This window comes from Salvelinus namaycush, chromosome 33, assembly GCF_016432855.1.
Source record: "Salvelinus namaycush isolate Seneca chromosome 33, SaNama_1.0, whole genome shotgun sequence".
Lineage (NCBI taxonomy): Eukaryota > Metazoa > Chordata > Actinopteri > Salmoniformes > Salmonidae > Salvelinus > Salvelinus namaycush.
In genome coordinates this window covers 15,533,195-15,549,978 of record NC_052339.1, presented here as the reverse complement: position 1 = coordinate 15,549,978, position 16,784 = coordinate 15,533,195, and the positions used below count along the sequence as shown (strand labels likewise).

General features: G+C 42.8%; 1 protein-coding gene across 1 annotated transcript in view; it reads right to left on the bottom strand.

The window, feature by feature from the left end:
* pde1ca (phosphodiesterase 1C, calmodulin-dependent a) overlaps positions 1-16,784 on the bottom strand; it is a 135,788-nt gene that overhangs the window by 7,130 nt on the left and 111,874 nt on the right. Inside the window, exons 11-17 of the mRNA XM_038973044.1 lie at positions 14,640-14,760; positions 13,098-13,179; positions 12,854-12,974; positions 7,636-7,662; positions 3,734-3,909; positions 2,992-3,291; positions 2,373-2,450 (exon numbers count right to left, since the gene is read on the bottom strand). Coding sequence (XP_038828972.1) covers positions 2,373-2,450; positions 2,992-3,291; positions 3,734-3,909; positions 7,636-7,662; positions 12,854-12,974; positions 13,098-13,179; positions 14,640-14,760 — 905 coding nt within the window. The remainder of the gene's footprint in view (positions 1-2,372; positions 2,451-2,991; positions 3,292-3,733; positions 3,910-7,635; positions 7,663-12,853; positions 12,975-13,097; positions 13,180-14,639; positions 14,761-16,784) is intronic.

Genomic DNA, 16,784 nt, shown 5'->3' with positions numbered 1-16,784 from the left:
AAAAGAATAACATTACATACTATTTAGAGACAACTTATGAATCAATCATGGTTCTCTGGACAAAGTTACTTTTTTCTTTAGATTTACAATAAACATATGGGAATTCTAATGCTAGAGAATCATAGGTCAACACAATACATCATTATATGTATATACATTACCGTACACAATATTGTTTCTTAGTATTACTAAATATGTGTTATTTCTCTCTAAGAAGACGTTTCCATGATGAAGCCAATACGTTTCAGACTTCATATTTAGATTGTATGTTAACGGGGTAACTCTGACTTCATTTCACTTTATTTGTTGTGTGCTAGTTAGAAAGTGCATTCTAGTTGCAAAATTAAATGTAAAAGCGAAACAAATCTAACAATCGTTTATCTTATATAGTTCATGTATGCAATATAAACAAGACAAATGTCGTTGTACTTTATTCATTAATTACACTGGTGGAAATAATAATAACAGTTGTATGTAGATTCGCCATTCTTTCAACACCCTTCTTAAATTCGCCATTGTTTACATTTTGCTCGACACACACAGATGCACATACTGTACAAACACAGAGAGGTCTGAAGGTCCAAATGCAAACCAGGCCACTCTTCCATCACCCAGAACTTTGCTGTGATGAGTAGGAGCAGAGGAAGATACACAGAGCAAACTGAAAGCTCCTCTGGAAGGGCCTAGCTAGTGTGGAGGCCAGGGCAACACAGGGCAGCACTGTCCTGTCCTTTAGCCTTACCCTCTCATGTACCAGCCTGTGCATGTGCCTGCCCCTCTCCAGTTGGAAGAAAGAGCCTATAAGTCCATCATGGCTCAGGAAATGGCAAAGGTCGCAATGTTTGTGCTAATTTGAAACCAGCACATTTACCATGGTAACACATGGACCGGCAAGTTAAGCTTTGATTTGGGAGAAAAAAGCGGACGGAAAAGCAGGGTTCCACCAGAAACAGACATAAGTGGAACTACACTCTTAGAAAAAAGGTGCTATTCAGATCCTAAAAGGGTTCTTCAGCTGTCCCCATAGATAGAAGAACCCTTTTTGGTTCCAGGTAGAACCCTTTTGGGTTCCATGTAGATCCCTCTGTGGAAAGGGGTTCTACCTGGAACCAAAAGCATTCCACCTGGAACCACAAAGGGGTTATTAAAGGGTTCTCCTATGGGGACAGCCGAAGAACCCTTTTAGGATCTGAATAGCACCTTTTTTTCTAAGAGTATAGTGTTGAAAAAAAAGAATACACCAAAATAAAAGCAGTACACATCCAGCAGAGGGCAATCTGGAACATTAGACAGAGAGAGAGAGAGGTGTCCCCTGGTAAATGAAGTCTTTGTTGGGGAACTGAATGGGCAGTTAGTTTGGATTGGACGTAGGAGCAGCCACCACTGCTGCAGCCGCTAGAGACGCAGGTAAACTGTCATGGTTACTGTCGTCAGAATCCTCCTCTTCTGTATCTGTGGGAGGGGAAGAGGACATATGGCACACTTAAAACTTCCTGGTCTCCTGGACCGCTGCATGGCATGCTGGGAAGGGGGAGGGGTTAATGACAATATAGGCCGTGATCCACAGCTAAGGCGAGGCTGACGCAACAGCCAATGGTTGCGTGCCACGTCATCGACTGGCAAATTGCTATAACATATGATGTGGTTAGCTGATACTTAAATACCTATCAAGGTGTTATAAGATCTGTCAGGCGTCAGCAACGTCTACGCTCGGGAAGTCTGTCGAAATGACAGGAAAGCTGTAGGTACATTATGACCCCAAAAATTGTACATGGTCAGTTTCGTAACTGAGGTTGGGGGTGATGGTTTTGAGAGTCAGTTGTCAAAGGGTGTTAACAGCTAAATGAGAGCGATTGTGTTTGCTCAGAAGAAGAGCTTTGAGTTTCAGAGATAAGTCTGATAACAAAAGAACATGTTATGTATAGAGGGACAATGACAAAGTCCCTGTCAGGCTGGAACAAGACTGTAGATAATGATCATTGAACACACTGTCACCATAGTAACGTGAAGGACAGACTCAGGGGAAGGGATAAAAGAAATAAAGGATAGAAAGAGGTTGCCTTTGAGAGGGAGGAGGTGGTGGAGGATGGCAGGGGTGAGTGAGCGTGTGAGTGACATTAGACATGTTTCCACAAGAGAGTCAGTCACAGTCCTGTGCTGTCACATCATAGCCTTAGTCAAATCCATTTTTTTTTCTGAATAGAAACTCGAATTGCAGGACCAAACTACAATGTTTAAATGTGATTTTTCCATACCTTGTCATAACCGAAACGGCTTGTTTTCTACTCTTCGCTTTAAAAAGAGGAGACGTGTATTTGATTGTGGAAACGTAGCTAAGGTTCGCCCTGAGGGGAAAGAAAATGCTGTTTTACCGTCAGAGGTGTTTTTCTCACTGTCATCATCAGAGCCAGAGTCAGTGTCAGGTGAGTCTAGGTCCTCTGGGACTTCCCCTGGAGTCAAATAAAACACTGTCATCAACCATCACAATGCCCCAGCACAAACCAAGCCAGAGACCACTGTCCACTAGGTGCCTCACACATCCCCCAGACAGACAACACTGATTAAACAAAATAGTCACTGAGTATATAAAATACAGACTTATTGAAGAGAATAAGGAAGTGACATGTTCATAGTAGTCACAAATGTTGACACCACTGAGGATATGATAACAGTTTCAAAATGCAATTTCAAAATCATTTTACATGCATAATTGACCAGCAGAGGGCACTCTTTTACAACAAAATCATCAGGAGAGCAGCCAAGGATTCAGCAAAGACATTATCTTCCACTACCATTTCTGAAGCAATAGCAACAACAGTTTGAGAGCACCAAGAAGACCACCAGACAAACTGACTCAAACTTTGGGTCCACCATATTCTAATCACTACTTGGCACTTTAAGTAGATGCTTTTCACAACTTCATTAAACCAAGTATTATAAATAGAGAGCATATCTGTAGGAGCCTGTAACTGACTGTAAACTAACACGTACCGTTTTGCACTTGCTGGTTTTTCTCTGTGCTGGTGCTGCTGGTTTCAGGCTCCTTGGGGTCCAAGTGATTCAGCCCCGGTCCCGGTCCTGATGTTGTTATGGTCCCGACGGCCCCCCCTGGGTCCTTATTCCCTTCCTCCTCTTTGGGCACTTCCTCCACCACTTCCTTTTTCTCTCCCTCTGCTTGTGTACCTTCTTCATCTCTCCCTTTCTTTTCTTCCTTCTCTTCTGTCGTTCCAGGCTCTGTCTCCTCCTGCGAAGCCTTCTCCTCTGCTTCCCTTTTGTTTTTCTCCTCCAGATCTGTCAGAACAAAAACATATTTTGTATGTGTGAAAGAGCCCTAATCCACCTACTCCCTAACCCACCGAACTCCCAGCCAAGCCCTATCCTGCGTAGGGTGTCTAATGTATATCTAAGCTGCTTGGGTCTTCATTTCCTCTTGTCCTAAGACTGACAATACTTCCACCTCATGGCCTTGGACGGATCATTCCCATAACCCACCTATTTTTTTGTTTTGCTTTACCATTAGCCTCCCGGGTCTCCATTTCTCTCGGTTCTGGTGCACCTCTTTGTTCCAGGACCAAACCCATCCTGACAAGCCCTCCCCTGACTGGGGCTCTTCTGTACCTTTTGCCTCCTATGTCTTCCACTTCTCATCCTGTCTCATACCCTACTCCCCCAACCCACCAAACCTGCCAGACCTTTCCCTGTGAGGGGTTGAGGGGCCCTAGCCCCAGTGTACCTTTAGCAGCCTGGGTCTTCCATTTCTCTCTGTTCTGGTGCACCTCTTCGTTCCAGGTGGCCTTGAAGCCCTTATAGTCGATGGTTCCCGGGGAACAGTTGAGTGTTCCGCTGCCCTCTGAGCCTGTACTGATCACACTGGACCGCTTCCCATCCCCCACTGGAATACTGTTTAGACTGTATACAAAGAGAGACAGAGAATGTCATTCACCTGGCCTGTAACACACACTTTACATACCTACTGGGAATATGGCCACAGCAGACACTGGATTCCACAGTGACTTAAACCACAGAACAGTGGTTGCATACATTGTAAATGATCCCTGCAGGAATTGAACCCACCACCGTGGTACACTTCTGTGACTGACCTGTCATACACCAAACAACGTAATGAACTACTGAGAATCTATTGAGATTCTACAGAGGGATTATATTGAACATGTGATTGGACATCACAGCCATGCTTAATGGATGTCTGAACTGAAAAACCTACATTTGAGACATTGAGGAAATGAGGGTTTACAGCCCAGTGGTTCTAGTACCACTATAATCACCATGCGTGTGTATAATGAGCATTATATACATAGACAGATGGACTGGGTTGCAGAGGCTGGGGTAAGAAGAGGAGGTGGACAGATGTGGCTGTTTGCAAACACGATCTGCAAGTGTGTGTCTAGCGGGCAAAGCTGGTTGGAATGACGTCATTACAACCACTTTACAACTAACGTGCGTGTGTGTTAGTGTGTGTGTTTGCGTGTGTGTGTGTGTGTATGTGTGTGTGTGTGTGTGTGTTTGCGTGTGTGTGTGTGTGTGTGTGTGTGTATGACTGTTTGTGTGTGACAGAGAAAGAAAGTGAGGAAGTGTTTAAGCCTCTTTATCCAGATATGCCTTGGAGAAGAGAGAGAGAGAGAGAGAGAAAGAGAGAGAGTGAGAGAGAGAGAGACAGGGAGAAAGAGACAAATCAGGGGTGAGGAGGAACATGGAGGGAGGGATGGATGAGCGTTCCAAGTAATGTTTATAATCCTTCTATTCTGTTGATGATAATGGCATGACTTTGTTGATGTAACAGCAGAACAGTTGTTGATCCCAGCTGATGTTGTCAGGCCTATTTGTGTGTGTGTGTGGACGTGTTTAACTATACTTGAGGGGACCAGAAGTCCCCACAAAAATAGTAAACAAACAAAAATGTGACCACCTCGGGAGATTTTGTTGGTCCCCACAAGGTCAAATACTATTTCTCAAGGGGTTTAGGGTTAAGGTTAGAATTAGTGTTAGGGTTAGAATTAGGTTTAAGGTCAGGTTTAGGAGCTAATGTCAGTTTTAGGGTTAGAGTTAGGAATTAGGGTTAGGTTTCAAATCAAATCAAATTGTATTTGTCACATGTGCCGAATACAACAGGTGTAGACCTTACAGTGAAATGCTTACTTACAAGCCCTTAACCAACGATGCAGTTTTAAGAAAAATACGTTTTAAGAAAGTATTTACAAAAATAACAAATAACTAAAGAGCAACAATAAAATAACAGTAGCGAGCCTATATACAGGGGGTACGGGTACAGGGTCAATGTGCAGAGGCACAGGTTAGTCGAGGTAATTGAGGTAATATGTACATGTAGATAGAGGTAAAGTGACTATGCATAGATAATAAACAGAGAGTAGCAGCAGTGTAAAAATAGGGGGGTCAATGCAAACAGTCTGGATAGCCATTTGATTAGCTGTTCAAGAGCCTTATGGCTTGGGGACAGAAGCTGTTAAGAAGCCTTTTGGACCTAGACTTGGCGCTCCGGTACCACGTACTGTAGCAGAGAGAACAGTCTATGACTAGGGTGCTGAAGTCTTTGGCAATTTGTAGGGCCTTCCTCTAACACCGCCTGGTATAGAGGTCCTGGATGGTAGGAAGCTTGGCCCCAGTGATTTGCTGGGCCGTACGCACTACCATCTGTATTGCCTTGTGGTCGGGGGCTGAGCAGTGGCCAATCCAGGCGGTGATGCAACCAGTCAGGATGCACTTGATGGTGCAGCTGTAGAACTTTTTATGGATCTGATGACCCATGCCAAAACTTTTCAGTCTCCTGAGGGGGAATAGGCCTTGTTGTGCCCTTTTCACGACTGTCTTGGTGTGTTTCGGCTACGATAGTTTGTTGGTGATATCGACACCAAGGAACTTGAAGCTCTCAACTTGCTCCACTACAGCCCCGCTGATGAGAATGGGGGCATGCTCAGCCCTCCTTTTCCTGTAGTCCACGATCATCTCCTTTGTCTTGATCATATTGAGGGAGAGGTTGTTAACCTGGCACAACACTGCCAGGTCTCTGACCTCTTCCCTATAGGCTGTCTCATTGTTGTCGGTGATCAGGCCTATCATTGTTGTGTCGTCGGCAAACTTAATGATGGTGTTGGAGTCGTGCTTGGCCATGCAATCCTGGGTGAACAGGGAGTACAGGAGAGGACTGAGCACGCAGCCCTGAAGCACCCCCGTGTTGAGGATCGATGCACCGATGCACTTATTAATGAAGCCGGTGATTGATGTGGTGTACTCCTCAATGCCGTCGGAAGAATCCCGGAACATATTCAAGTGTGTGCTAGCAAAATGGTCCTGTAGCTTAGCATCTGCGTCATCTGACCACTTCTGTATTGAGCGAATTACTGTTACTTCCTGCTTTAGATTTTGCTTGTAAGCAAGAATCAGGAGGATAGAGTTATGGTCAGGTTTGCCAAATGGAGGGCAATGGAGAGTTTTGTACGCATCTCTGTGTGTGGAGTAAAGGTGGTCTAGAGTTTTTTTCCCTCTGGTTGCAGATACAACATGCAGAAAGAAACGAGGTAAAACGGATTTATGTTACCATGCATTAAAGTCCCCGGCCACTAGGAGCGCCGCCTCTGGATGAGCATTTTTTTGTTTGCTTATGTCTTATACAGCTCGTTGAGTGCGGTCTTAGTGCCAGCATTGTTTTGTGGTGGTAAATAGAGAGCTATGAAAAATATCAATTAAAAGTCTCTTGGTAAATAGTGTGGTCTACAGCTTATCATGAGATATTTTACCTCAGGCAAGCAAATCCTGTTACCGGAGGCACCCCTTGTCTTACCGGAGGCAGCTGTTCTATCTTGCCGATGGACCAAAATCCCAGCCAGCTGTATGTTATCCATGTCGTCGTTCATCCAGGACTCGGTTAAACACAAGATATTATAGTTTATAATGTCTCTTTGTTAGGATAGTCTTGATCGGAGCTCATCCAGTGTTTTATCCAAACATTGTACGTTGGATAATAGTACGGAAGGTAGAGGCGGGTTACCCCCTCGCCGTCGGATTCTTACAAGGCACCGCGACCTACGTCCCCTATATTTCTGTTTGTTCTTCATGCGAATGGGATTTGTGCCCTGTCCGGTGTTGGAAGCAAATCCTTCCCGTCTGACTCGTTAAACAAAAAATCTTCGTCCAGTACGAGGTGAGTAATCACTGTTCTGATATCCAGAAGCTCTTTTCGGTCATAAGAGCAGAAACATTATGTTCAAAATAAGTTACAAATAACTCCAAAAAACACACACAATAGCACAATTGGTTAGGAGCTTGTAAAACGGCAGCCATTTCCTCCACCACCATTAGAAAATGATTTTCTGGGTTAGGGTTAAGGTTAGGTTTTCGAGATAAGGTTAGGGTCAAGGTTAGGGTTAGGGTAAGGATATGGGTTAGGGGTTTGGGAAAATAGGATTTTGAATGGGATTGAATTGTGTGTCATCACAAGGTTAGTTGTACAAGACTGTGTGTGTGTGTGTGTGTGTGTGTGTGTGTGTGTGTGTGTGTGTGTGTGTGTGTGTGTGTGTGTGTGTGTGTGTTTGTGCAAGCAAGTGTGAAAGAACATTTGTGTTATTGCCAAATCAAATCAAAGTACAATGAAATGCTTACTTGCCAGCTCTCCTCTCAGTACAGCAACTAAAAAGAAATATAAAAAAATATTAAATAAAAAATCTAGTAAGAAAGATAACACAAGCATCCAGTAAAAAAGAAGAGGCAAATAAAGAAATATAAGTAATGATATTAGTTATTTACACATGTGCGGTGGAAGTGGTGCGTGCATGAACATGCGTGTTAATACTGTTCCTCATGTCTTTAGAGCCTATGGAAATGTTAAGAGCTGACCTGGGCTCAGGCCCATCAAAGGACACTGGTGATAATGTTAAAGGTCCAATGCAGCTGTTTTTGTTTTCAATTAAAATTGTTAAAAAAATAAACAAAAGTAGCTTCTTAGCAAAGAGCAATTTCTCAAGCAAGAATTTTGCTATGACTGTCTGGGAGTTGTCTCAGTGGGGAGGGTAAAACTTAAAACTAGCTTTAATTGGCAGAGCGCTTTGGAACACTCTTTCTTATTTGGGGCGGCAGGTAGCCTAGTGGTTAGAGCAGGGGTGGGCAAACTTTTTGACTCGCGGGCCACAATGGGTTCTAAAATTTGACAGAGGGGCCGGGCCAGGAGCATTTGGAGGGAGTGTTTGGGCCGGATATACTAAAGCATTAAATGTAGTGTGTGCAAACCTCATAGCACAGTAAGAACACTACAACCCAATTTATTAACTGTCTTTCAAATGTGAAAAATAGCCCTTATCAGTTAATAAATTTGTCTCAAGGAATATGCAAGATATGGCATTTACATACTATTTCGCAGATACCGGGATGAGGAAATGTAAATAGATTAAAATAACATACGCACTGTGATTTATCAAGATTGCGTCTGTTTTTAATAAGTTTCAATCGAAGGTGCAAAGTTAAAGAAATCAACATTTATTGAAAAATGGAATCACTTTCAACATTCAAAACATATTATTACACAACGAAATACTCAAGCTCAATAATATCTACTTGTGTTAAACTCCGCAAAATCATGGATGGATTGTCCTGACCGCGCGCTCTACAAACTCGCCACGGACGCCCTCGCCTAACTTGCCTTGGTACTTGACTCTTGAATTGCAGTTTGTCGGTGAAAAAAGTTCTGTTGACTCTGTAAATTAGCTGCCAACCTCTGAGCAGTAGCCGCCCGTTCTTGTGTTGACTGCTTGCTAGCATAGTTTGCATGCTTCGTGGCAAAGTGACGGCTGATATTGTACTCTTTGAAAACCGCAACAGCTTCTTGGCATATCAGACATACAGCCGTTGATCGGACTTCAGTGAAGAAGTATTTTGTTGTCCACTCCTTATTAAACACTCGGCATTCGCTGTCCACTTTCCTTCTCTTTGGTCCGCTCATTTTCACAGAAGGGCTTAATGGTGACGTGAAACGAAGTGAAAATTAAAGTGAAATAAAGAGAAATACGCGCCACTCCAACAACGGTCAATGTGTTTTGAGTGCGCCATCTATTGGGGAAACGTGGGCATTGCAGGGAAAGGGGAAAAAAAGGAGGTTTTTACTATAATTTGGACAAGTTCGGCGGGCCGGATTAAAAAGCCTAACGGGCCGTATGTGGCCCGCGGGCCGTAGTTTGCCCATGTCTGGGTTAGAGCATTGGGCCCGTAACCAAAAGGTTGCTGGATCGAATCCCTGAGCTGACAAGATCCTTCTGCCCTTGAACAATGCAGTTAACTCACTGTTCCCCAGTAGACAATCATTGTAAATAAGAATTTGTTCTTAACTGGCATACCTAGTTAAATAAAGGCTAAAATTATTGCTCTATTAACAAATGAACAGCTTGGTAATGTCACCAGAGAGGCCAAAACGCTATCCCACAAAAACAGGCTGTTGTGTCAAACAGTTCTCACACTAAAAGAGCGTTATTATCATTTTCACAATTTAACAGTATTATTCCAACCACATAGTGTGGAAATATACACTCACTGGCCAGTTTATTAGGTACACAACCCGTTCACAAAAATGGATCGCATCCAGTTACTGTTCGATTGAACATTAGAACGGGCAAACGAGTGACCTAAGCAACTTTGAGCGTGGTAAGATCATCGGTGCCAGGCGCGCCAGATCCAGTATCTCAGAAACAGACGCCCTCCTGGGCATTTCAGATAGGTGTAACTAGATAGGTGTACCTATTAAACTGGCCGGCGAGTGTCTATAAAACAGAGCAAAATTATGTTTTTGACTGCACTGGGCCTTTAAGAGCTGATCTGGACTCAGTATGAAGCCTATCAGTGTGTGAATAAATGGCACAATGTAGTGTTTGCATGATAAAAAGTACAGCAACATGGTCCATAATGGATGACCATTAAAGAGCAGAATAAAGAGAATAAAGAGAATGGAGAGATTACTAAGTGCTACAATCAGCATGTCCTCTTCAACCACCAGACACTGGCTGTCACCTAGTCACCATGGACGTATTATCCCAGACCATTTACTCTATTCTAACTGACAACACTGTCTCTCTTAATGTGTCTGTTGACTCTTAGTGTGTCTCACTCAGACTGACTAAAACAGAGATGAAAAGGAGTAATTCATTCCAGGAAACTACAGCTGATGTGTACAGCCATAAGACTACTAGTACTTTGCATGACGAGAAGTATTTTATTTTATTATTTCCGCCACTTACACACACGCACGTGCACACACGCACGTGCACACACACACACACACACACACACACACACACACACACACACACACACACACACACACACACACACACACACACAGCCATACGTGACAGAGACCAGTCAGTGGAGACACAGCCATAGAGCCTCGGGCAGGAAATTAGATTATAATTACTCATACCAGCTGACATGTTGTTCAGCTTCATTTAGTTATCATTAGACAGACGACTGGAGGACCCCCGGCTTGTTATTTTTAGAGCATCACTGCGTCCACATCCCAAATAGCACCTTATTCCCTACACAGTGCACTACTTTTTACCAGGGCCCATAGGGCTCAGATCAAAAGTAGTGCACTACAGTATGTAGGGAATAGAGTGGAATTTGGGATGTAATCTGTATCTGAAGAACAGCCCAGTCTCTGATGTGTCAATATATGTTTTTCCATGTTTATTTCATCTCCCTAGGAGTCATATAAAGGATGAGATTTTAAATTATGTTATAGATTCGCCAAGACATATGATGAGCATGTCATCTTCACATCTGTCTGCTTGGTTGCACTCTAGATAACATCAGTATGATTCACCTGCAGTATATCATCATCACTCACTTGACCAATACACGTGATGTACAGGGTAAACATGAAGGGTTTGATTCCAAAATATGATAAACACACATTTTTCACGTTTGCGTTTAAAAAAAATCTGAAATAAATGTATATGGGTCCCTTTCAATGTGTATGAGTTATGGCTGTTATCATGCTTTTAAAACATTTACTTTATATATGCTTTAGAATGTGTTTCTTTGCAAAACGTGATATCCAACACAGTTTCTGACCAAAATGTGCTACATTCAGTACCATCTGTTTAGAGTTTCATGAGAGTTTGGACATTGAGGTTTCTGCATTATTATGCATTTACACGACACTACAACCACAGATAGAACAATGAGACAGATATTTCACCAGATGTATAAATGTGAAGCATCTGGTTGGTGTTTCCACTCACTTCCAAATATGGTGGTGAGAGGAAACCCAGTGGCCGGCAGTGGGAGTGCGAGAAGATGGAGCAAGATGGATTTTGGCCAACATTCTGCCAATTTTCTCATCAATGAAACATTTGATCTCAATACAGTTTTTCTGTTTCCAAAACTAAAATCTGCTACGAACAGTGGACTAAGTTTTGTGGACACGTGCACTTCACAGAGTAAACGTTCCCTAATGGAAATATGCAAATACATGCTAGAACGGCCAATAGGCTCTCGCTAGCTTGTGCTTGGCTCTGCCCACCTCCTTGTTATGCCCACTATGATTCATTTGCTCCCATTGGAAACGACAGGCTGGGGTCTATCTTAAGTTGGTTATGAAAATCTTTGCTACAACATTACAGTATATGGCAGCCATGTTAGCTCCCGTTAACAGAACGAGCATTTTGATGCATTTAGCCTACATGACAGTTACAAATTCTAGTTGCTTAAATGTCCAAAAAGAAAACACACATTGTTCACCCTCTGGATACAATATATTGGCTATGTGATAGGCACAATACAGTTGAAACAAATAGATTTTTAAAATATTTACTTATGTGGTAATTGATCATTTAACTGTTTAAAACCCAATCTGGATACCTTTTCTATTGGAGCTCTGCTGTATAGCATTTATTTACCTCTGGATACATAGCGTTTATTTACTTCTGGATACATAGTGTTTATTTACCTCTGGATACATAGCGTTTATTTACCTCTGGATACATAGCGTTTATTTACCTCTGGATACATAGCGTTTATTTACTTCTGAATACATAGTGTTTATTTACTTCTGGATACATAGTGTTTATTTACCTCTGGATACATAGCGTTTATTTACCTCTGGATACATAGCATTTATTTACCTCGGGATACATAGCGTTTATTTACCTCTGGATACATGCCGTTTATTTACCTTTGGATACATAGCGTTTATTTACCTCTGGATACATGCCGTTTATTTACCTTTGGATACATAGCGTTTATTTACCTCGGGATACATGCCGTTTATTTACCTTTGGATACATAGCGTTTATTTACCTCGGGATACATAGCGTTTATTTACCTCTGGATACATGGTGTTTATTTACCTCTGGATACATAGTGTTTATTTACCTCTGGATACATAGCGTTTATTTACCTCGGGATACATAGCGTTTATTTACCTCTGGATACATGCCGTTTATTTACCTTTGGATACATAGCGTTTATTTACCTCGGGATACATAGTGTTTATTTACCTCTGGATACATGGTGTTTATTTACCTCTGGATACATAGCGTTTATTTACCTCGGGATACATAGCGTTTATTTACTTCTGACATACATAGCGTTTATTTACCTCTGGATACATAGCGTTTTGCCACAAAACAATATATTGCAATATATTTGAAACATGGTAAGATGAACAAATATTAGCTCTATCTGTTTCACAAGATGTGTGTTCACGTTCATTTACAAACATTTCAAGAAATTGATATATCACATTTTGGAATGTGTGTGTACAGTATGTGTGAGTGCGTGTGTGCATGCATGCGTGTGTGTGTGTGTAATAAGGTCAGTGTGTTGACAGTGTCACCTGGAGCGTCTGAACCCAGCCAGGCCAGAACGAGACGCCTCGTCGATCAGTGGCGTCACAATCTTCTCTGTCATGTCTGAGAGGACTGTGAATGTGGGCTCCACGATGAAATCAATAAATCCTGAGGGAATGAGAGACATATAGAACCACTGAGATATATCACCTATCTATCTATCTATCTATCTATCTATCTATCTATCTATCTATCTAGAACTGTGTATACAACAATGTTACACTGACTCACCAATTTGAGACTGGGCCACCATGGTTGACTTTCGGTCACACAGAGGAGAGAAGGGCAGGCCCAGCTCTGCTTCTTTATCCCCCTGAGAACACAACATGACCACAGTGAACACTGCTTCTGAGTCTTTATGTATGGAGGAATGCAGTCCCTCACAGCGTAAGTGTACTTCATACCAAAGAGATTGGGTAGAGGTATGCTTTCCAAAATTCTAGATTTCCGGAGTCAGAAGACAATAAGCAGTGAATCCGGAATTCTCTTACCATTACTTCTGGAAAACTTGGGAATTTTGGGGAACTTTGCAACCCTAAGTAGGGGTATTTATTACTGGCCCCAGCAGAGAGAAAAAAACTACAACTGTCATTTGAATGTTAAACAGCCTCTATCCTAGGTGACTACACCCCAGTTTGTTCTCTCCACTCTACTTCTATCTCCCAGTACTGTTCACTTCCCCTAAAAATCAACCTTGTCAGTTGGGCTGAACAGAACAACATCAAAGGAGCCAATTTAAGAAAAGGAAATCTATGTATGGTAAAAAAAATATTGGTATGTCCTGGTCATTCATTATACTTGACATTTCTATTAATATGATTAGTGGAGCAGCACCTGGGAATGAACTGATTACATTTCACCATGGCTTCGTTCCAAATAGCACCCTCCTGTTCCCTATGTAGTGCACTACTTTTGACCAGAGGCCTATGGGACGCAGCATTTTTTCAAATTCTAGAAAGAGACCACACTCTACCGGCTAATTTCATTTTCACAGAACAGAGTGTGGTGTTAATTAGCATGTAATGGTAATGGGGAGGATATCCCTACTTTAAAATCACACCTAATAGAAAATCGGGATCGGATTCTCTGTTGGTTGACTCCGGGTACATTTTTTCATGCTCTTGTTAATATCCAATGCAATTTTATAATGTATTCCATTTTTTAAATATGTTTAGGATTTTCAAGAACAGCTATATTACTCATTGTCACTTTATATTCATAATGATGACAGATGTAATTTATGCAATTCATAAAGAGTAATATCCTCCTTTTGTTTAAAGAAATTGGATGTCCTTGTGAAATACCTTGTGAAATTACTGTCCAATATCTCTTATAAATAATGACTCGACAATGTGACATTCAGAAGTGCAGATTTTTCAGGTTTCACTATTTGGAGATCTGCTTCTTGTCTTGCGAGAGGAGTGGTAGTCTAGTAATGGGATTAGTGTTGAGCAAGGAAGGAATGAAAACCAGACTGATTAGGATTAAAATAGTGGGATCATCACACTGTTTTATTTGGGAAGGTAGTAGGATTAGGAAGATGCCAGCACTACGTATCGGACTAGATACACTGGACCTTGTCCCACACCTATCTGACCAGGGTCCACATTCATGAAGTCTCTCAGAGTAGGAGTGCTGATCTTGGATCAGGTCCCCCTGATCTATATCAGCATTCTTAATGGTGCGCAAGTGGTGGTTAGGGTTTAGGGAGAAGTTTTAGGTGTTAAGGGTCAGGGGTTAGAGATCTGGGGTAAGGGGTTAGTATAGACTGACCTGTCTGAAAAACTCTTCCAGGAGTGATGTGGTCCACCTGTGGTGCAGATCCCAGTTCTTGGCCGGGTGGCTGATGTCAGCTGTGTGCAGAATCAGTGATAAGGCCTTGGGCTTGAGAATCCTACAGAGAAAAACAGTGTAGAGCAAATTAAATCAAATGCGCCACATGCGCCAAATACAACATGCATAGGTAGACCTTACCGTGAAATGCTTACTTACAAGCCCTTAACCAACAATGCAGTTGGTTAAGGGCTTAAGAGAAAGGGTTTAAGAAAATATTTACCAAATAAACTAAAGTAAAAAACAATAAAAGTAACACAATAAAATAACAATAATGAGGCTATATACAGGGGGTACCGGTACCGAGTCAATGTGCAGGGATACAGGTTAGTCAAGGTCATTTGTATATGTAGGTAGGGGTAAAGTGACTATGCATAGATAATAAACAGCGAGTAGCAGCAGTGTAAAAACAAATGCGAGGGTCAATGTAAATAATCCAGGTGGCCATTTGATTAATTGTTCAGCAGTGTTATGGCTTGGGGGTAGAAGCTGTTAAAGAGCCTTTTGGTCCTAGACTTGGCGCTCCGGTACTGCTTGCCGTGCGGTAGCAGAGAGAACAGTCTATGACTTGGGTGACTGGAGTCTTTGGCCATTTTTTGGACTTTCCTCTAGTATATATAGGTCCTGGATGGCAGAAAGCTTGGCCCCAGTGATGCAGTGGGCCGCATTCATAGGTGAACAGGGAGTACAGGAGGGGAATAAGCACGCACCCCTGTGGCGCCCCAGTGTTGAGGATCAGCGTGGCAGACGTGTTGTTGCCTACCCTTACCACCTGGGGGTGGCCCATTAGGAAGTCCAGGATCCAGTTGCAGAGGGAGGTGTTTAGTCCCAGGGTCTTTAGCTTAGTGATAAGCTTTGTGGGCGCTATGGTGTTGAACGCTGAGCTGTAGTCAATGAATAGCATTCTCACGTAGGTGTTCCTTTTGTCCAGGTTGGAAAGGGCAGTGTGGAGTGCAATTGAGGTTACATCATGTCTGTTGGCATGGTATGCAAATTGGAGTGGGTCTAGGGTATTCGGGATGATGCTGTTGATGTGAGCCATAACCAGCCTTTCAAAGCGCATGGCTACCGACATGAGTGCTACGGGACGGTAATAATTTAGGCAGGTTACCTTCACTTCCTTGGGCCCAGGGACTGTGGTGGTCTGCTTGAAACATGTAGGTATTACAAACTTGGTCAGGGAGAGGTTGAAAATGTCAATGAAGACACTTGCCAGTTGGTCCGCGTATGCTTTGAGTACACGTCCTGGTAATCCGTCTGGCCCCGCGGCTTTGTGAATGTTGATCTGTTTAAAGGTCTGGCTCACATTGGCTGCCGAGAGCGTTATCACACATCCGTCGTCCGGAACAGCTGATGCTCTCATGCATGCTTCAGGGTTGCCTGCCTCGAAGGGAGCACACAGGGCATTTAGCTCGTCTGGTAGGCTTGCGTTACTGGGCAGCTCGCAGCTGGGTTTCCCTCTGTAGTCCGTAATAGTTTTCAAGCCCTGCCACATCTGACGAGCATCAGAGCCGGTGTAGTAGGATTCAATCTTAATCCTGTATTGACGCTTTGCCTGCTTGATGGTTCGTCTGAGGGCGTAGCGTGATTTCTTGCAAGCGTCTGGATTAATGTTCCGATAGCTTGATGCGGATGTTGCCTGTAATCCATGGCTTCTGGTTGGGATATGTACGTACGGTCACTGTGGGGATGACGTCATCGATGTACTTATTGATGAAGCCGATGACTGAGTTGGTATACCCCTCAATGCCATTGGATGAATCCTGGAACATATTCCAGTCTGTGCTAGCAAAACTGTCCTGTAGCGTAGCATCTGCGTCATCTAACCACTTCCGTATTGAGCGAGTCACTGGTACTTCCTGCTTTAGTTTTTGCTTGTAAGCAGGAATCAGGAGGATAGAATTATGGTCAGATTTGCCAAATGGAGGGCGAGGGAGAGCTTTGTATGCGTCTCTGTGTGTGTAGTAAAGGTGGTCTAGAGGTTTTTTTCCTCTGGTTGCACATGTGACCAAATTAGGTAAAATGGATTTAAGTTGTCCTGCATTAAAGTCTCCGGCCACTAGGAGCGCCGCTTCTGGATGAGCA